Source organism: Syngnathus typhle, linkage group LG2 (genome assembly GCF_033458585.1).
Source record: "Syngnathus typhle isolate RoL2023-S1 ecotype Sweden linkage group LG2, RoL_Styp_1.0, whole genome shotgun sequence".
Taxonomy (NCBI): domain Eukaryota; kingdom Metazoa; phylum Chordata; class Actinopteri; order Syngnathiformes; family Syngnathidae; genus Syngnathus; species Syngnathus typhle.
Window position 1 is genome coordinate 26,277,592 of NC_083739.1, and position 21,645 is coordinate 26,299,236.

At 45.7% G+C, this 21,645-nt stretch overlaps 1 protein-coding gene across 2 annotated transcripts in view; it reads left to right on the forward strand.

The window, feature by feature from the left end:
- The window catches only part of itpr3 (inositol 1,4,5-trisphosphate receptor, type 3), a 534,890-nt gene that overhangs the window by 417,313 nt on the left and 95,932 nt on the right, over nt 1–21,645 (forward strand). For both annotated transcript variants that reach the window (XM_061272597.1, XM_061272598.1), the window contains exons 40-48: nt 5,964–6,139; nt 6,241–6,400; nt 6,465–6,670; nt 6,745–6,945; nt 7,008–7,118; nt 7,178–7,273; nt 7,411–7,512; nt 21,367–21,450; nt 21,532–21,642. In XM_061272597.1, coding sequence (XP_061128581.1) covers nt 5,964–6,139; nt 6,241–6,400; nt 6,465–6,670; nt 6,745–6,945; nt 7,008–7,118; nt 7,178–7,273; nt 7,411–7,512; nt 21,367–21,450; nt 21,532–21,642 — 1,247 coding nt within the window. The remainder of the gene's footprint in view (nt 1–5,963; nt 6,140–6,240; nt 6,401–6,464; nt 6,671–6,744; nt 6,946–7,007; nt 7,119–7,177; nt 7,274–7,410; nt 7,513–21,366; nt 21,451–21,531; nt 21,643–21,645) is intronic.

Below are 21,645 nucleotides of genomic sequence, written 5' to 3' on the forward strand. Positions count from 1 at the left end.
CGCGATCAGTTAGGTTAAAATGAAAAGAGAGGAAAGTGACGTTGTAAAGAACCATCCGTGGCAGGATTTTCTTCAAAAATTGTTGTACCATGATTTTCTTAAAAAAAAAAAAAAAAAAAAGAGTTTTTTTTTTTTTTTTGTACCCATGTATAATGCGCACCCCAGATTTTAGGACAATAAATTAGTTACATTTTCAAAGTTCAAAAGTTCAAAGTCACTTTGTTGTCAATCCCTTCATATGTCCAGACACACAAAGAAACCGAAATTCCATTTCCTCCATCCCACGGTGACGAGACACAGTACACGATAAACATACAAGTAGACGACATAAAATAAAAACAAGAAGGCACAAACAATAACTAATAAATAATAAATAAATAAAATGAGTGATGAAGAAATAATAAACAAATAACCCAATAAATAAGAGGAGCAAAACTGAGCCAGTGTGCGTACAGCAGACAGTAAGCATAGCGCAAAGTACAGGACGCTACGCAGAAAGGGGGGGCGAGTTCAGGATCCTAACAGCCTGGAGTATGAATCTGTTGGAGAGGTTGTGATGGTCTGAATGCCCTGCCAAAGGCTCCGTGCGTCCCTGCTGTCCTTGAAGTGGGCGGTAATTTTGCGCATTATACATGGAAAAAAACGGTATATCCACCTTTTTCCTCCTTCAGCTGCCCTTCATCTGCTAGTCGGGTCTCGGAGAGTGCTGCGATGTCGATCTGGAACTTCCTTAGCTCTCTGGAGATGATGGCAGTTTCCCTTTCAGGTCGATCACTGGCTTGGTTGTCCGTTAGGGTCCGCACGTTCCATGCTCCAATGTGTACATGTTTTTGTTTCTGACCGCGTGATGGTGATCCCTCTGGATGCGGTATTCCAGACAGGATTCTGTGAGGCAAGCTATGTTTAGGGTACCTTTTCTAACCCCCTCCCCTAAATGGGGTGAGCAGAGTGGATCCTAAATAGGGCTGCTCAGTCATGGGTGCAGCTGCCGAGAAGCTCTTCTGCCTCAGTCCAAGAACTTAAAGACTGAATCTAACACCCACCGCCTGTGTGCCAGGTTGTCGCTAGGGGCTGCCAGACCTCACTGTCCTGCCCCTGTTACCACTTCCTGATCGCCACAGGACTTTGTTGTCCAGGATGTAAAATGGAATACGTTCCCTTCAGGAGGACGCCTGCGCGTGACGTCTTTTAGCGTGGGGAGACTGATGCGCCTGCAGCCACCACACGGTCCTTGGCAGAAAGGGGCCGGGATCCAATGGCATGAGTCCATGACGATTGGAGACCACCCTCTGTTGCAGCCTTCGTCCGCCTTCAGTGCCGTTGTGACTCACAGTGTCATCCTCCGCCACTCTCACCGTTGAGGTCTTTGGATCGCACTTTGTCTGGAACCTCCCCTTCGACATTACCGCCATGGTTGAACCTACCAGGAGCCGAGACTCCAGACGGCATCGCTCTTAGGTTCATCGGAAAACGCAAGGCTCTCCACCACGACAAGGTGGCGATCCATGGAGAGCATATATATACATATAGGGTGCGGCAAACAAAACAAAATGCCATTATATTATACTTTTCAAAAATAAAAAAATACTTTTTTGTATTTTTAATGTATTTCCATTTAATTAAACCTACAAATGTATCAGATCATGTTGCCAGACCCTATAATATATATATATATATATATATATATATATATATATATATATATATATATATATATATATATATATATATATATATATATATATATATATATATATATATATATATATATATATATATATATATATATACCAGAACATTATGAACAATTACAATTACAGGGCTAACAGCTATCGGCTGGATAGCTCAGTAGGATAGTCGCCAGACTATCAACCAGCGGGACCCGGGTTTGCGACCTGGTCGGGGCGGAGCCATACCATCATCCAGTGTGGGTCTGTGGGCAAGACCCTTGACGATATCGCCTACCTCATAAACATGGTGAGAGATAAAGAATCAAATGAGATGCCGGCTCAGACATCGCCCGGTCAAACAAGGTCTGCGTCAGGCGTTGGGGGACCAGAACGCCTAGATGAAAAGTGGGATACTGGAACAAGGCGGAAATGAGCGAGATGTGAGAACCTAACACTGTTGGAGTGCTACTACTCCACTAAACCAAGTCAGAGGGGGACATGAAGAGAATGTGGGAGCAATGGAAGGAGCGATATCCACACTCAACACTAACCACTAAACAACTAGTGACTCAGTGCTCCAATATCCAGAAACGACAATTGATATCACAACTTGAGATTGACGAGGTACAACACAGATGCCAAGACAAACGAGAACCCGAATTCCAGGTCAGAGGGGAGTCAACATCAACTGCCCAAGAAACTGGGTACATAGCCCCAAGAGGATATGCAAGCCTGAACAAGACAGCAACTGACCTGAAAGATAAAATCATGACTCGAATGAACAGCGGCCAACCCCGACGCCAACTACAAAGGCTAAGTGAAGCACCACCAGAAAGCCTGGTTGAAGATCTGAATGCAGCACTGAGAACAATCCCTACAACCACCATCACTGAAACCGATAAATTGATATACACTTCAGCAACAGTAATCCTGGAGATGCTTGGTTACAAGAGCAATATCAAGCATGGGTTCCAAGACCCACCATGGAAAAGAAGGTTGGAGGCTAAGATCAAGACAGTGCGGAGAGACGTGAGCCAACCAGAAAGGTGCAATGAAGAAACCAGCACCCAAGAAGTACAGCCAGATGAACGTACCTGAAGCACTGGAGACTGCCAAACAGAGGCTCCTAGCCCTGTCCAGTCGCCTAAAGAGATACACAAGAGAAAGTGAAGCCAGGCGAATAAACAGGCTCTTCACAACCCAACCAGGAAAAGTGTACTCTCAATGGCAGGGTAACAACGGCAGAACAGACCCACCAAGGCTGGAGACTGAGCAATACTGGAAGGGCATATGGGAGAAGGACACATCACACAACAGTGAGGCACAATGGCTAGTCTCTCTAAGAGAAGACCACAGCAACCACCCTGAGCAGAACCCAGTTACCATCACTGTGGCAGACATCCAAGAGAGAGTCTCAGGTATGAAGAACTGGACAGCACCCGGGCCAGATATGATCCATGCCTACTGGATTAAGAAGCTCACTGCACTCCATGAGCGCCTAGCAGAACAAATGAACCAGCTACTAAAAGTTGGAACTCACCCCGAATGGTTAACTGAAGGACGCACAGTCCTGATCCTGAAGGATCCCACAAAGGGTACAGTCCCATCCAACTATCGGCCAATAACCTGTCTCCCTACAACATGGAAGATCATGTCAGGCATCATAGCGGCTATGTACACATGGCTCAATACATGAGCACAACACAGAAAGGCATAGGCAACAATACCAGAGGAGCCAAACAACAGCTGCTGGTTGACGGAACAGTCGCCCGAGACTGCAAGACTCGACACACCAACCTGTGCACTGCCTGGATTGATTACAAGAAAGCCTACGACTCCATGCCACACTCATGGATCACTGAATGCTTGGAACTGTACATCAACAGGAACCTGAGAGCCTTCATTGCAAACTCGATGGGACTGTGGAAAATTGAGGCCAATTACAAGCCAATTGCACAAGTCTCCATCAAATGTGGCATATACCAAGGAGATGCTCTGTCCCCACTGCTGTTCTGCATAGGTCTGAACCCCCTCAGCCAAATAATCAACAAGACTGGCTACGGATACCGACTCAAAAATGGGGCCACCATCAGTCACCTCCTATACATGGATGACATAAAGTTGTATGCCAAGAGCGAGCGAGACATCGATTCACTGATCCACACAACCAGGATCTACAGCACAGACATTGGAATGTCATTCGGACTAGAGAAGTGCGGTCGCATGGTGACAAAGAGAGGGAAGGTAGTCCATACAGAAGGGGTCTCACTCCCAGAAGGAACAATAACAGACATTGAGGACAGCTACAAGTACCTTGGTATCCAACAAGCAAATGGCAACCTCGATGAAGCCACAAGGAGAGGAGCCACAGCCAAATACCTACAACGAGTAAGGCAAGTCCTCAGAAGTCAGCTAAATGGCAAGAACAAGATCCGGGCAATAAACAGCTACGCCCTGCCAGTCATCAGATACCCTGCAGGAATAATAAGCTGGCCAAAGGAAGAGACGCAGACCACAGATGTCAAGACATGGAAGCTCCTAACCATGCACGGAGGGTTCCACCCTAAGTCCAGCACCCTGAGACTGTACACTAGCCGTAAAGAAGGAGGCCGAGGACTACTGAGTGTGAGAGCCACTGTTCGGGATGAAACAGCCAAAATCCATGAGTACATCAAGGAAAAGGCCCGAACGGATGACGTGCTCAGTGAATGTCTCAGACAATGGCAAACAGAGGAAGAGTGGCTAGAGACACCATCATGGGAGGACAAACCCCTACATGGGATGTACCATCGGCAGATAAGTGAAGTGGTTGACATCAAGAAATCCTACCAATGGCTGGAAAAAGCTGGACTGAAGGACAGCACAGAGGCACTCATTATGGCTGCACAGGAACAGGCTCTGAACACCAGAGCAATAGAGGCCAAGATCTACCACACCAGACAAGACCCAAGGTGTAGGCTGTGCAAAGAGGCCCATGAGACAGTCCAGCACATAACAGCAGGGTGTAAGATGCTAGCAGGGAAAGCATACATGGAACGTCATAACCAAGTGGCTGGCATAGTGTACAGGAACATCTGTGCAGAGTATGGACTGGAAGCCCCAAGTTCAAAGTGGGAAGCACCCCCTAAGGTGGCAGAGAACGGGCGAGCCAAGATCCTGTGGGACTTCCAGATCCAGACTGACAAGATGGTGATGGCGAACCAACCGGACATTGTGGTGGTGGACAAACAGCAGAAGAAGGCCGTTGTAGTGGATATAGCAATATCAAGCGATGGCAACATCAGGAAAAAAGAACTTGAGAAGCTAGAGAAATACCAGGGCCTCAAAGAAGAGCTTGAGAAGGCCTGGAAAGTGAAGGCCTCGGTGGTGCCCGTGGTCATTGGGGCACTTGGGGCAGTGACCCCCAAACTGGAGGAGTGGCTACAGCAGATTCCAGGAACAACATCAGACATCTCAGTCCAGAAGAGTGCAGTGCTAGGAACAGCCAAAATACTGCGCAGAACCCTCAAGCTCCCAGGCCTCTGGTAGAGGACCCGAGCTTGGAGTGGGAGACCACCCGCGGAGGGTGAGAGGGGAATTTACATATATATATATATAAACACACACACACACACAGTAATTGGTTCCAAAAACCACCCGCAATAAGTGAAATGTGGAATCCACGACGTACGGTCACCCTCTCATCTGTACTTTTTTTTATCTGTACATTTTTTTGTCAAATGTAGTATACGAAACCATTTAAGTGCATATTTTATTATTAGAACATTAAATAATTGTTTCAAACATGTCAATAATGCCTTAATAGTATAAGTAACATACAGAACATTTTGTATAAATATTGAAAATATTAATATACGTGTGTGTGCGTGTGTGTGTGTGTGTGTGTGTGTAACATGTTAACAAGTACTGGGCAGGCTAACAAGTTAGCAGAAAGATGTTAATTCCCGATCGTGCTAACTTGAAAACAGACATCTAAAGAAATTTAAACGAACATTCTGTTGGAGTGTGGGCAGGTTTTGTGCCATAATTCCTCAATTTAGAAGTTTTATTTTGACTTTTAAATTTTTTTTCAATTTGGAAAAAAGATCCGCGATGTAGTGAAACCGCGATAAACGAACCGAGTTGTCGCGATATATATATATATATATATATATATATACACACACACATACACATACACACACATACACATATAAACATTGTTTGGGTTTTTTTTGTAAGATGCTTTAATTTTAAAGCTCAAGCTCAACAGGATTACGTTATGAAGTCATGAAGCCATTGCATGACCACCAGGCGGTGATCAAGAGCATGACTGGGCGGCAGTAGCAGTGGTTCAGTGTCGTCTGGACCGAGAAGGTGGGAGCAAACTTTTCACAGACCTGGTTATGAGCACCAAGAATGACAAAATCTTCCAGGAGAGTATCCAGCTGGCCATTTGTCTGCTGGAGGGAGGAAACACAGAAATACAGGTTAACTGGGGCACCCTTATAAACCTGAACCCCATCTGGCTAAATGGTACTCCAGACGTTTTCTATTTGAGAATCTTTTTCCTACTTTCTCAACTCTGTAGAACTCATTCTACAAGCTGATGATGGGGGATAACAAGTCAGAAAAGTTCTTCAAAGTTCTCCACGACAGGATGAAAGAGGCTCAGATGGATATTAAAGCCACCGTTTCGGTCAACGTTGGCGAGATGTCACACAAGGCTAACGATAAGGAGCTTGAAAATGGTGAGGTCACCCTGAACATGTTTCGCAAAGATGACTTCTCAACACACCTGCTCTTCTTGGAAAGGCTCTTCTTCACCCCTTGGACTTTGTATTACTGACGGACATTCCCTACTGGTCCAGAGCCAAGGTGGCAGCCCGTCCTCTCTGCAGGCACAGTCAATAGCGGAACAGAAAGAGATAGAGACAGAAATGGGCCCAGCTGTTCTTATGATGAAGCCCATCCTGAGGTTTCTACAGCTTCTTTGCGAGAACCACAATCAGGATCTACAAGTGAGTGGTGATCCCATCTGGTAGCCATAAGTGGGATGAGCAAATTATTTATCTTGTTTGACATGCTCTTTCAGAACTTTCTGCGCTGTCAGAACAACAAGACAAATTACAACCTAGTGTGTGAGACGCTGCAATTCTTGGACATCATGTGTGGAAGCACCACGGGTGGCCTGGGCCTGCTGGGACTCTACATCAATGAGTCAAATGTCCACCTCATCACTCAAACTCTGGAGACCCTCACAGAGTACTGTCAGGGCCCGTGTCAGGAGAACCAGGTAGGAGACCGTGCTTCCGCATCATGCAAACATTCTGAGGATTTTGTCTTCGTTTGTTTTAGACATGCATCGTGACGCACGAATGTAATGGCATCGACATCATCACGGCACTCATCCTCAATGACATCAGCCCGCTCTGCCGGTACCGGACAGATATGGTGCTGCAACTCAAGGTGCGCTGTCCTCATGTCATGTGACATTACATTGCCTCATATGATATCACTTTTACCAGGACAACGCCTCTAAGCTGCTGCTGGCGCTCATGGAAAGTCGCCATGACAGTGAGAATGCAGAGAGGATTCTCTTCAACCTCCGTCCTCGAGAACTGGTCGGAGCCCTCTCTTCGCATGTGTCAGTGAGGTGGTTCATGTACCGACAGTGTTTTTTCTGTATGTTTGTGTCTGCGTGTGTGTGTGTGTGTGATGGCGTGCGTACGTACGTGCGTGTGTGCGTGCGTGTATGCAGGTGGACATGATCAAGAAGGCCTACCATCAGGAGAGTGAATGTGAGGGTGGAGAGGTGTCACCTCGTGAGGTGGGACACAACATCTATATCCTGGGCCAGCAGGTGAGCCACTCAATATAAGGTGTTCTCGAGATTGATGTCTCATCCCTTACCTTTGACTGTCATGTCTCTCTCCCTCTCCCAACTCACTCACTCACTCACTCACTCACTCACTCACTCACTCACTCACTCACTCACTCACTCACTCACTCACTCACTCACTCACTCACTCACTCACTCACTCACTCACTCACTCACTCACTCACTCACTCACTCACTCTCTTTCTCTCTCAATCCCCCCCACCCAGGGGGAGGAGGAGGGGTACAAACAGCAGTGAAATCGGCCAGCATAATAATAAACTTTATTACAGGCTCTTGGCCCACAGGGTAAAAAAACAAACATCACATATATAAAAATAAATTACAAAAAGTACATTTCAAATGTTATAAGAGGCACTCATGCCAGGGTCCTCTGATGGTGGATGCGTACCTTATAGCACTACATCCAGGTTCTGTCATCCGTCTAATCAGACCATTCGGTGAGTGGTCCAGCCTGCACATAAATTTGAATGTCAAGTTCCTCAGCAGAGCCATAAATGTAGTGAGACCCAGATTACAGAAGAGCCCACTGGCTCTTGTGTTCTTTGGCTTGCCCAACAGTATCCTAAGGCAGTCATTGTAGGCAACTTTCAATCTACGCAAAGTCAAGTTAAGTCAAGTTTATTTGTATAGCCCTAAATCACAAGCAGTCTCAAAGGGCTTCACATAGACAAAAATTGACAATTATTCTCAAAGCATCCCCTGATCTTAAGCTCCCAAAAGGGCAAGGAAAAACTAAAAAAAAAAACTACCGGGGGAAAATGACAAACCTTGAGAAGGGACCACAGATGGAAGGATCCCCCTTTCAGGATCACCAGGTTGAAATGGATGCAGAGAGGGCACAAATGATACAATATGAAAATCAATGAAATAAAAAGTGGATGTCCATGTCAGAGCGAAGGGCTGCCGAAAGAGCCCTCAATTGTCCTGGCAGTGTCTTCGAGGAGGTTGAGCTGCAGTTCCCCCATCCTGAATTGGCCCACGAGAATCTATGTAGCCGCTGTCAGCATGGGTGCCACCAAACCACCTCCCCGGCCGGGGAGGGGGGAGGGAGGGGGTGGAGAGGGAGAGAAAACAAACTCCAGCCGAATCGGCCACTACAGGTTAGTTAAAGGCCATGTCATAGAAATGTCTTTAAACGTGTCTTAAATGTTTCTACTGAAGTAGCAGTCCTAATATCCATTGGTAGGACATTCCAAAGCTCTGGAGCCCGAATAGAAAATGCTCTAGAGCCTGCAGACATTTTCTTGGCCCTCGTTGTCGCTAAAAGGGTAGCGTTTTGCGAACGAAGGTTACGAGACGGAACATAAGGAACAACTAGTTCGACGAGATATGAAGGCGCTAAGCCATGCAGTGATTTATAGGTTAATAGAAGAAACTTGAAGTCACATATTAAATGGACCGGGAGCCAATGTAAGTTGGCTAGTATTGGGGTAATGTGATCAAATCTTCGACCCCGAGAGAGCAGCCTTGCAGCAGCATTTTGTACTAACTGTAGACTTTTGATGCGGGACTTAGGAAGACCCGAAAATAGTACATTACAGTAGTCCAGGCGCGACGTGACGAACGCATCACCGGTCGAGAGGATCGGACGAATCTTTGCAATATTACGAAGGTGAAAGAACGCAATTCTGGTTATATTCTTAATGTGCTTTTGAAAGGAGAGGGTTTGGTCAAATATTACCCCGAGATTAGTTACAGTATCGCTCTGAGTGATAGTACGGTTATCTATAGTTATAGCGGTTTCCTTGAATAAGTGTTGATAACGAGTTGGACCAATTATCAACATCTCAGTTTTATCTGGGTTAAGACGAAGGAAGTTGAGAGACATCCATTGCTTGATCTCCACAAGGCACGCCTCAAGATTACAACAATCCCGCGGATCTGTCATCGATAACGGCATATATAATTGGGTGTGATCCGCATAGCATTGAAAACTAATATTATATTTACGTATTATGTCCCCAAGCTGCTGCGCTACTACTTTTTCAAGAAGTTTTGCTATGAATGGGAGGTTTGAACCTGGCCTATAATTACTGAGACAGTCCACGTCAAGATTTGGTCGCTTAAGTAACGGTTTAATGATAGCGGTTTTAAAGGCTGTTGAGGAGACAGACAGATTGATTATATTTAAGACGAACGGTCCTAAAATTTGAAATAATTCTTTAAGTAGTTTGGCTGGAAGAGGGTCGAGTAAACATGTTGTTTGTTTAGCCGCACTAACCAATTGTATAAGCCTTTCAAGAGACACGCTTTTAAAAGTTGAGAGGGTTGTTGCATGATCATTGGCGTTGGTAAACGGCGGGGTCGACTGAGCGATTGGAATGGTATTCTTGATCTCGTCCCTAATGGATTCAATCTTTTGAGCAAAACATTTCATGAACTCGTCAGCTGAGTGCAAGGAACTATCGGGGATTGGCTGGCGCAGACCTATCAAATAGGTGTTTCGGATTGTTTTTATTGAGATTAATAAATTGCGAAAAATACCGGGTTTTTGCTAAGATAAGCGCATCTTTATATTTCAGGAGGCTATCCTCCCATGCCTGATGGAAAACCTCAAGTTTGGTTAGACGCCATCTGCGCTCATGCTTTCTACATAATTGCTTAAGCGTACACGTTTCATCTGTGAACCACGGAGTAGGCACTCTACGGCGAGTTTTCAGACGTAATGGCGCCACAGAGTCAATGGCATTTAACAATGTCGCATTGAATTCATTTGTGTGTTTATCAATAGAGCCGGTGTATGCGGGAAATATAGCGGTTGCAGGTGACAGTATCTCAGATAGCGCAGTTGCAGTCATGGAGTCAAAATTACGGCTCCTATAATGCTGATTGCTCTCTTGTCTTTGACAAGGATCTAGAATTTCAAACTTTATTAAGTAACGATGACAGTACTGCTATATTTGAGGTTGCAAGTCCTCGGAATAATACCAGATCTATGGTATTTCCATTCTTATGCGTTGCTGCCTGTACGGCTTGCGTAAAACCAAACGTATCAGAAGTCTGAAACGCCGAAGTAAGTGGCTCTGACGGTAAATTCATGTGGATGTTGAAATCGCCCATGATAATTATATTATCCGCATTGGTTACTAGATGTCAGGTCTAAATACCATCAGACATTTAACCACACATTGGAAGGAAGAGGAGAAAAGAACCAGAACAGGTTTACTCGCGAGGAGAACGATAGAGAGAGGAAACTCAGTTACAATCTCCATCAATTCTGAGTTCTCACTCCACGTGCTCCTCTATTTAATGTTTTGGTTGCCCTGGTTACAGAGGCGTTGCTACACTAAAGGGAGGGGAGATTGTGTCTGTAGCAACGCTGATTAGCAAAAGAATGTACTGTGGTGTAAATTAGCACTTCATTGTCGGCCCGTGACCCCCGCAGAGTTTATCCAGCTGTTCTTCTCCCGTTGTTGGCCGACTCGTCCGCGAGTGAGATCAGATAACTTCCATTGTCGCTTTCCTGTGGAACAATGCAACTAAACCTTTGCTAGACTTTATCTACTTAGTAAATTAACACACAATAACAATGAGTAACTTGTCCTAAACACTTAAACAAACATTGAGTAAATATGGGATAACCTGTACGCAACTACTTCAAACCGTATATAACGCTTGACAAAGAAAAACTGTTCTGACCAACAACAATCTATGAACCAAATCAGAACACTTCGCCTATGCAAATATGCTCTGCTCATTGTTGGTGAAGACCTCTTACAGGAACAAAAACAGACACACATAACAAAAGGACAGTAAGGAGACATATGGCTGACAGGGAACAAAAGACATCTCTGTCACTAAAGAGGAAGAATTTAATTAACAGGAAAGTCATAAACATGTAAATGACAAGGCTTTACTTAAATTATTCCAACACTAGATCAGCCACGAATTCTGAAAATTCATTCAGGAAGCCAGAGTAAGCCCCGGGTGGACGGTAAATAACAGCAAGATAAAATGACGGTAAAGCTGTGGATCGGACAGTGAGAACCTCAAATGTTTTAAATACGTTGATCGAACGAGGCCTAAATCTAAGCTCGGAATTCGAGATGAGGGTGACACCCCACCCTTTTTTCCAGGACGCGCCACATGCGAGCTCACAAAATTTGGAGGCAAGGCCTCGTTAAGCGGCATCAGTTCATTAGGTTTTAACCAGGTCTCGCAGAGAACAAAAACGTTTAGATTATGTTCTGTGATGAGATCATTAACGAGAAGTGCTTTCGTATGAAGCGATCTAATATTCATAAAACCGAGTTTAAGTGTAATTGGTTGATCCGGGTGCGTATCTATCGAAGGATATTTATACGAGATGCGAGTAAGATTGTGTTCTCTAGGCCTGACATCACCTCTCAAATGTTTGTTAGTGCGGTCGGATGATACGACCGTGGGAATCTGATAGTAAATATTTGTTACACGTGTAGAATTATCTGAAACAGGCACCGTTTCATCAGCAAAACCGGTCGGGGTGGAGTGATTGGATTTGTCTACTACCCCAATAGAAAGTGTGTTTATGTGTACTGTAGCACTATTCAAACTATCACGCTCTAGTCTACACGAAGAGCTATGTGCATGCTGGAAGTCTAGCCTAGCGCTAGTTAACGTTAGCTTAACAGACTCCAAACCCATCCTGACAGGTGGACTAATCACCTGTGACCCGGCCTGCTCTAAAGTGACCTGTCATGTGTGGCTCAAACAGTAATCTATATTCCTAGAAAGAGTGAAGGCGCCAAACCTTCCTTCTTGAACTTCACCCATAGTGGGGCTGTGTAGAGAGGGGTGCAGTAAGCTCTAAACAGGTTTACTTTAACATCAGTAGTACAGTGGTGAAATTTACGAACCAGCATATTTGCTTGAACATAGAGCATAGTTTCATTATTAAGGCAAGAGCATAAAAATAAGTCTTGAATTTTGTATTGAATGCTTCTGCTAATACAGCAGCTCTGATATCTGTGGGTAGGCCATTCCAGAGCTCTTTAGCTAGAATCGGGTAGCTCTGCATGCTCTGAATGCTCTGCAGACATTTTTTGGCTCTGGGGCCACTAAAAAAACAGTGTTTTGCTGGAGAGCGTTTACCCTGGGAACTCCATGGTTCTGCTGGTCAACGTCAATGCTCAAGTGTGCGATGACAGTGAGACCTGGACCTGAGTGGTGTTCCGTTATCAAAATCATGTGCTTGACAAGGCTCGTCCATACCGAACACCATGTTCAAGCATAAGAGTGTCCATATTTTCACCAAGAAACCCTAGCCCGCAATTTGGTGATGGACTGTGTAGTTATTTTCGTCGGATTTGCAGCCCCATGTTCTGGACACTCGGATGAAGCGAGGCGTGGAGCCGTCAACTGAGAGTGTCCAATGGTGGGGGAGGATACTGGTTTGACCTGGAAGACCCAAACGTATAGTGAGGGTTTGCTGGGAATGTCTGGCACAATCAGCTCTCAGAAAGAGTTTCAACTACCACCTCTGGCAGAACTTTGCTCACGTCCTGGGAAAGGAAGATAAGATAAGATAAGATAAGATAATAAGATAATCCTTTATTATTCCCTCAATGGGGAAACTCCTGTGTTAGCAGCAGTACACTTAACATATACACACACACACACGCATGCGGGGAAGGGGGTAAAGATTTTAAGAAGTAGAAGGTATATATAATTAAAAAAAATATGGACAGTGTATACAAAATACTGGAAATATACAGTGGAGATAAAAAAATATTAGATAAAAAAATAGTGCAAAAAAAGTGCAAAGAAAGCAGGTAAAAGAGTGTGAGGTAGACAGATATTGCACATAGTGTGATTGCACATATGGTTATTGCACGTTATTGCATGTTATTTTGTCCGTTAGCTACGATGGTCGGCCTGGTTGTACAGTCTGATGGCAGCAGGGAGGAAGGACCTGCGATGCCTCTCGGTGGTGCATCGTGGGTGACGAAGCCGGTCGCTGATGGAGCTCTCCAGGGCTCTGACAGTCTCATGAAGGGGGTGGAAGACATTGTCCATGATGGAGGACAGCTTAGCCACCATCCTCCTCTCCCCCACCACCTCCACCCGGTCCAGACTGCAGCCCAGGACAGCGCCGGCTTTCTTCACCACCTTGTCCAGCCTCTTCCTCTCCGCTGCAGTGATGCCGCTGCTCCAGCAGACCACCCCATAAAAAATGGCGGACGCCACCACAGAGTCATAGAAGGTCCTCAGGAGGCCGTCCCTCACTCCGAAGGACCTCAGTCTGCGCAGCAGGTGGAGTCTGCTTTGGCCCTTCTTGTATAGGGCCTGAGTGTTAACAGTCCAGTCCAGTTTATTGTTCAGGTGAACACCCAGGAACTTGTAAGACTCCACAATCTCTATGTCCGTTCCCTGGATGTTCACCGGCGAGGGGGGGACTTTGCGCCGGCGGAAGTCCACCACCAGCTCCTTCGTTTTCCCAGAGTTAATTTGGAGGCGGTTCCGCCGGCACCAGTCCCCGAATCTGTGATTCAGTTCTCGGTACTCCGTCTCGTCTCCGTTGTTAATGAGACCAACGATGGCGGAGTCATCCGAGAACTTCTGGAGGTGGCAGGTTGATGTGTGGTGGGTGAAGTCAGCTGTGTAGATGGTGAAGAGGAGGGGGGCCAGGACGGTCCCCTGTGGAGCTCCTGTGCTGCAGACCACCGTGTCAGACACACGGCCTCCTGTCCTCACAAACTGCGGTCTGTTTGTGAGGAAGTCCAGGACCCATGATGTCAGCTGCTGGCAGGCTCCAGCATGGTGCAGTTTGTTCCCCAGCAGTTCTGGCTGGATGGTGTTGAAGGCACTGGAGAAATCATAAAACATGATCCTCACAGTGCTTCCAGCCCGCTCCAGGTGAGCCAGGGACCTCTGCATGAGGAAGATGACGGCGTCCTCAACCCCGATGCTCGGCCGGTAGGCGAACTGCAGGGGGTCGGCGGAGGAGCTCACCAGGGGGCGCAGGTGGTGGAGGACCAGCCTCTCCAGGGTCTTCGCCAGGTGGGATGTCAGGGCCACCGGCCGGTAGTGGTTGAAGTCACTGGGGCGAGATGACTTGGGCACTGGTACCACGCAGGACGTCTTCCACAGCTGTGGTACCCTGTGCAGCCTCAGGCTCATGTTGAATATGTGCTCCACAATCCCGCACAGTTGCCCGGAGCAGGATCTGAGCAGCCTGGAGGTGATGCCATCTGGACCCGTCGCCTTCTTCACCTTGAGCCTGGCCAGTCCTCTCTCCACCTGGGCTGTGGAGAGCACCATGCTGGGTGGTGGGGTGGTGGGTGGGGTGGGGTGGGCTGCAGGGGGGATGGTTGGTGGGTTCGGTGGAGTTGAGAATGGGCTGGGGGGTCTTGGAGGGGGTGTAGCAGGGGGCGGGGTTGAGGTGAGAGTCCTCGGAGCAGAAGAGGCTCCAGTCGGGGGAAGTTGCAGCAGGGCTGGGTGGGTGGGGGGAGGAGTGGATGTTTGTTCAAACCGGTTGAAGAACCGGTTCAGGTCATTCACCCACTCCTGATCCCTGTCCAGCGCAGGTCTGGAGTTGCTACGTCCTGAGATGGTGTTCAGGCTCCTCCAGACCCCGCTGATGTCGTCCCGCTGCAGTTGGTCTTCCATCCTCTTCCTGTAGTTGCTCTTCCCCTCCCTGATCTTCTTCCTCAAGTCCCTCTGCACCGTTTTCAGCAGGTCCCTGTCTCCCGATTTAAAGACCCTCCTTTTGTCCCTGAGCAGGTCTTTGATCTCAGGGGTGATCCAAGGTTTGCTGTTTGCAAAAACTCTGACTGTTTTGGTGGGTATGGTGGAGTCTACACAAAAGTTAATGTAGTCCGTGACGCAGCTGGTGAGACCGTCGATGTCGTCCCCGTAGTCCTCACAGAACACGTCCCACATCGTGGTCTCAAAACAGTCCTGAAGAGTCTCCAGAGATTCTTCAGACCAGATCTGTCTGGTGTGGGTGACTGCTGGTTGCCTGTGCACCAGAGGCTGATACAGGGGGAGAAGGTGGATCAGATCGTGATCAGATCTTCCAAGGGGGGGGAGGGGGGATGATGTATATGCCTCCTTAAGGTTGGCAAGGTCCTTAAGGGGACATTGAGTCCAAGTGTTCTCTTCCTCCATTGTTGAGACGGCCGATCGGAGCTGAGGCCGTAAGGTGGTTGGTGCCTCTTGTAGCCGCAATCAAAGGACCCGCTGGTGGACATTTGCAGTAAGGGATGCCGTCATGCTGAAGAAATAATCCAATTGGGCCTTTTTGGCCTGTGGGACACTGCAGTTGACAGGTACCGGCTGGCCAAATGGAACGCCCATTCGGTGGTCGGTGAAGCAAAAAGTCAGACATGGGAGAAGTTCGGTGATACTGTGGAAAATGACTTTCGGACGGCTTAGAGGAAATTCTGGTCTCGGGAGAGGAAAGCAATGCACCATCAACACTGTGCAAAGTGGAGATGGGGTGCTCCTTACCCCAACTCAGGATGTTGTGAGTCTGTGGGGAGAATATCTAAAGACCTTGATTCCACCGACACATCTTCCATAGGCAAAACAGAGCCTGGGAACTCTGAGATGGGCTCTTCTATCTGTTGGATTGAGGTTACTGAGGTGTTCTTAAAGGCTCTTGATGTTGTGGGTCTGGCTGGGTTGACATGCCTGGCCATTTGCATAGAAATCAGTGTCAGTGTCTCTGGATTGGCAGTATTTTGGGAGTTAATGACTGCACCAAGTTAAAAGAAAATGCCTTCAAAGCTGGTGATAGAGTTTTCCCCACTCTTCCGATGCACGAACCACACGTAAGACAGTTTGCCCATTTTACACTTGCAAGCGGAGACAGCCATTATCATCTTGTATGGTACAGAGGTGCTTGAAAGCAGTCTAACTTTTGCCTCTATTTATTGAGAGAAAACAGGGTGGTGGTGAGGGTGAACAGGTTTCAGGGGTCACCTCTGCTAACTGGTTAATCAGTGCAAAAGGGTCTTATCTCTTTGTTTTACAAAGATGTGTAAACAGATACTAGTAGAGCATATTTAGATAAGCTAAGCAGGAATGTTTGCACAACATTGCTTTCCAATGTCGGCAACAACTGAAGGGAATGTCGAAAGTTTCAGTGAGTCAAGGAGAGGTGGAAAGTTTTAAACGGAGTTCATGAGTTAATGATTCTAGTCAACATTTCAACATAATCATACGATTAAAATAAATTGTCAACCCTAACCGCTGGTGATCGAGATGGCAAATGTACACTGCATCTAAAATTGTTTTTAAAAATAGTGGCCGTTCTTCCACCATTACTGTTAGGGTGGTGCTCACTCTAACTTATTTTGCAAAAACCACACAGGAGTCAAGCAAGTCATTTTAGACACCTGCAGGCGGAGAGTTCACTCGTCGCTGTGCTTACAGCGATGGTCGAATGAAGTCTGTCAGGTTTATTTCGCTGACTGAATAAGTGAATAGAAGAGCAACAGCAAACAAACCACAAGTGAGACAGAAATTAAGTCTTTTCTCGCGAGGAGTGCAGTACAGATAGCTCGATACAATCTCTACACACACTAAAAATCTGTAGGCACTCCCGCTCTTTTTATTTGGATTTGCCCTACCCACAGTGTGAGACACTAGATGTTTACATACTGATAAGAACATCTGGGAAGAGGAGTTTGAGTGGACTGGATACAAAAGAAAAAACCTTTGACCTCTAGTTAAAACATAGCAAGGGAAGTTTTACGACATTGTGTAGGATGCAACAAGCTAAGTTATTTATTACTGGTTATATACATTCCAACCTAATCCTACGATAAAGATAGTTAGGAAAACCCTGACTTTAATGGTCACTTGGAGGTTCATCTGGGGTGCAGGACAGCAATGAGTCATGTTGTCTAACAAAGTGGTCTTTGTTAGAAAGGAACTGTCCTTCTGTGGTACATCATAAAAACAGCAATGCCAAACAGCAAGCATATATTGCAGTAATATTGCAGTAAGGCATTGATTAGAGAACGCATGATAACATATATATACATTTTTCTAACAAAGTCTGACACAGGCCTCGTCAGGTGCTTATTTATTGAGAGAAACAGAGTGGGGTTGAAAGTGGGGGTGTGGGAACACAGGATAGGGTGAAGACGGTCCCCTGCTGATCAAAGCATAGCAGGGGACATTTTACGACGTTCTGTAAACAAAGCAACTTTGATTGCTTCCTCTGAAGCTAGTCAATAAGTTGAAAAGATCTTAGCACTTTGGTCTACTACTTTTGTTAAGACAGGACAAGATAGTTAAATTATTACAAGTTACATTCCAACATAATCATACGATGAAGATATTCTGCAAACCCTAACATATCCCTCCTGTTATATCATATGATTATGTCAACCTCGATCAATCAAACATAAGTAAGAAAATACAATGAAAGCAATAACTTCCAGTGAAGATGAGTTTTTTCCTCAATACTACAGTCCAAATTGTGTGTGTAATTTAAAAACCTGCGGCCAGATTAAATGCAGGAAAAGAGTTACACGGTCCCTCTGCCTTAGGCGACCAGAATGTTATCAATCAAGATAAAAATTGCTCGTGATTGTTCAGCCGTCGGGGGCTTGGCACGCCCACTGGTGGAGGGTGAGCACGATTCTCACCCCCTTCGCAGATCTGCTCCGTCCGGGGAGAACTTGGGAATGTCTGCTGCGTGGTCGTTGTCTTCAGTGGCTCAGGGTGGACTACCTGGCCACCAAGGGGGAAGAGGATTATTCTGCCTCTGTATGAACTGGGGCGGGGACTGTCGATGGCTGATCTGGTTCCTTGCAGGAACCCTTCACTGGGGCGCACTGGGACAGATGATACCACGAATCTCCTTTGCCGGCCAGCCGGACGCCATGTGAGATGCGCTCCACCAATTTATAGGGTCCAGTCGACGCAGGCTCCGTCCCCCACCTTCTTGGGACCTTCAGCCAGAACGTTGGGGTGATCTGGACCTCGGTCTTTGCTTCCGTATCCGCAGTAGTTTGCTGACCAAATCCCGATCTGGATCCGCCACCGAAAGAACAGCAGCACGTCCGGAAAACAGCAAAAAACAGCACCTTTTCTGCAACCTTTGCATTAGTCATTTGAGATGTTTCTTCTGCTCCTCTCATCACTGTTTTGGTTGCCCTGGTTACAGAGGTGTTGCTACACCAAAGGGAGGGAAGATTGTGTCTGTAGCAACGTTGATTAGCTAAGGAATGTAGTGTGGTGTGAATTAGCACTTCATTGTCGGCCCGTGACCCCCGCAGAATCTGTCCTCCTTCCTCAACCAGCCGTTCTTCTCTCATGGTTGGCTGACCTGTCCTCGATTGTGATCAGATAACTTGAATTGCCACTTTCCTGTGGAACAATGCAACTAGACCTTGGCTAGACTTTATCTACTTAGTAAATTAATACACAATAACAATAAGTAACTTGTCCTAAACACTAAAACAAATGTTAAGTAAATGCAAGGTAACTGGTATGCAGTTCCTTAAACAAACATTGAGTAAATATAGGATAACTTGTACGCAACTACTTCAAACTGTGTTTAACACTTAACAAAGAAAAACAGTTCTGATCAACAACAATCTATGAACCAAACCTACAGTTAACTAAAAGGAATGGAGTTTCTTTCAACCAAATAAGAACATTTTGCCTATGCAAATAAGCTCTGCTCATTGTTAGTGAAGGCCTCTTACAGGAACAAAAACACACAGATAACATAAGGACAGGAAGGATACATATGTCTGACAGGGATCAAAATACATCCCTGTCACTAAAGAGGAAGAACGTAGATAAAAGGAAAGCCATAAACTCGTAAAGACAAGGCCTACAGGTCTGGCAGGCCAAGGCTTCACTTAAATTATTCCAACATTTCCCTCCTGTTTATCACACATTTGCTCAATTTTTACATTACCAAAAACAACCACTTCTCTTGATTTTCAGTTGTCGGATCACAAGTATGCCTACAAATATTTCCGGAAAGAGGAAGCAAGCAACAATGAACTGGATTTCAAAATAAAGTCGCGTCTAATGTCCGAGGTCAAACACGGCGATATAAATCGATGTTTACGTTTAGCATCGATGCCAGTAAATCGTAGAGCATTATATCGATTAATCGATGTGTATCGATTAGAGATGCACCGATCCGATATCCGGATCGGATATCGGCCCCGATATCAACAAAATAGATGGATCGGGTATCGGAAAATACAGCCGATCTGTGAGCCGATACTTTCCTTAATCTATTGGGACGCGGGCTACGTCATACGTCAGCAGCACGTGTGCCGCATGCCACGAGAGTTTTCTAAACAAACACAAACATGGAGCGAACGCTCGCTTCTCTTCCCCGGGTTGCTAAGCGGACGTCAAACCCTGCGCGTTCGCTTCTCTTCGGGTTGCTAATGGGACGTCAAAGGCTGCGCGTTCGCTTCTCTCCCGAATGGGGGGGGGCGGAGGCTAATCGGATGTCAAACGCTGCGTGTTCGCTTCTCTTCCGGGGGGGTGTTAATGGGACGTCAAACGCTTTGTGTGGCGGGCTCCATCTAGTGTGGAAACTGAGAAGCTGAGCTCAAGCTTCTTGTGCGGGCCATATTCAATTATGTTTTCAGAATTTGCTGCGGGCCAATAAAAACTAGACCGTTAGTTTGGACACCCCTAATTTAGAGCAAAGAACTGTGTAGTCTGCCTGATGCCATTGCCTTTGGTCTTTTCTGTTCCACATGTAGAGTTATGTAGCTTGTTAAGTCAACCATAATATCGGATCGGTATCGGGTATCGACCGATACGCAAAGCCACGGCATCGGTATCGGTATTGGAACTGAAAAAGTCGGATCGGTGCATCTCTAGTATCGATGAATCGTTACACCCCTAATATATATATATATATATATATATACACAGACAAACCGGATTCGGTGGAAGTTGGGAAATTGTGTAAAATGTAAATAAAACCAAAATACAACGATTTGAAAATCCTTCTCAACCCCTATTCAAATGAATACACTACAAAGAGAACATATTTAACGTTCAAACTGATCAACTTAATTGTTTTTTACCAAATAATAATTAACTTCAAATTCCATGGCTGCAACACTTCCATTAGAAGTTGGGAAAGGTGGCAAAAAATACAGAGAAAGCTGAGAAAAGCTCATCAAACACCTATTTTTATTTTATTATTTATAGTTCTCTACCTATTAGTTTCAATTCACAGTTTAATTAGCAGTTTCAATCAGCAAATAACAAAATGCGTATTACAGGTAATATTTTATTTCACAACACGCCTTGTTCCTTTCTTCTCTGTTGTTCACTCCAAACACGCTCCATACGAACACAATGCTCTCGTATCAGACGCTTGCTCGATCACCTGCTTGTTTGCTGTCACAATGTACCCTACACAAATCCGAAACATTTCTTCGCTATCGAGTTTGCTAGCGCATGCGCAGTGATACTGAACGGCAGAATAACATCCGGTTGTTCCCAAAGATGATCTTTTTTCTGAAACGTTTACGGACTTAAGTAAGAGTCCAAATTTGGGTGCGTATTATACATGGGTACAGGCTTTTTTCCAGCAACGACATGCCATTTTTAGGGTGCATATTATGCCCGGGGGTTTTCTTCAAAAATTGTTGTACCCATGCATAATGATTTTAGGACAATAAATTAGTTACATTTTGCGCATTATGCATGGAAAACACGGTAAGCGTAATTTACGTCTCTTTGCGGCATAACGTTAATGCGGATCAACATTCATCTGTCTGATGAGGCATGTGGACGGTTATTCCAATTGTTTCAGAAACCTGAATGCTGGATGTTAACCCAAATATTGATTGCATGTAAACATACTCAATGTGTTATGTTTTTTCACAGCTGGCCCGACACAACAAGGTGTTGCAGAACCTTCTGAAGCCTCCAAAGAAAAGCAAAGAGGGCGAGGAAGGCATCTCCTCCATGGTCAATTCAACTAACCCTTAAATACCTTCAACATTGATCGCCTTTGTTTAATGATTGATTGTTGTTGGTTTTTTTTGCCAGTTAAACTTGAACAATCGTCCGCTGTCTCAAATGTTGAAGTCATCAATACCAACTGCTGTTTTGGAACAAGACCCGCTGGAGTATTATGACATGCTCACTGCTCAAATAGAGGTA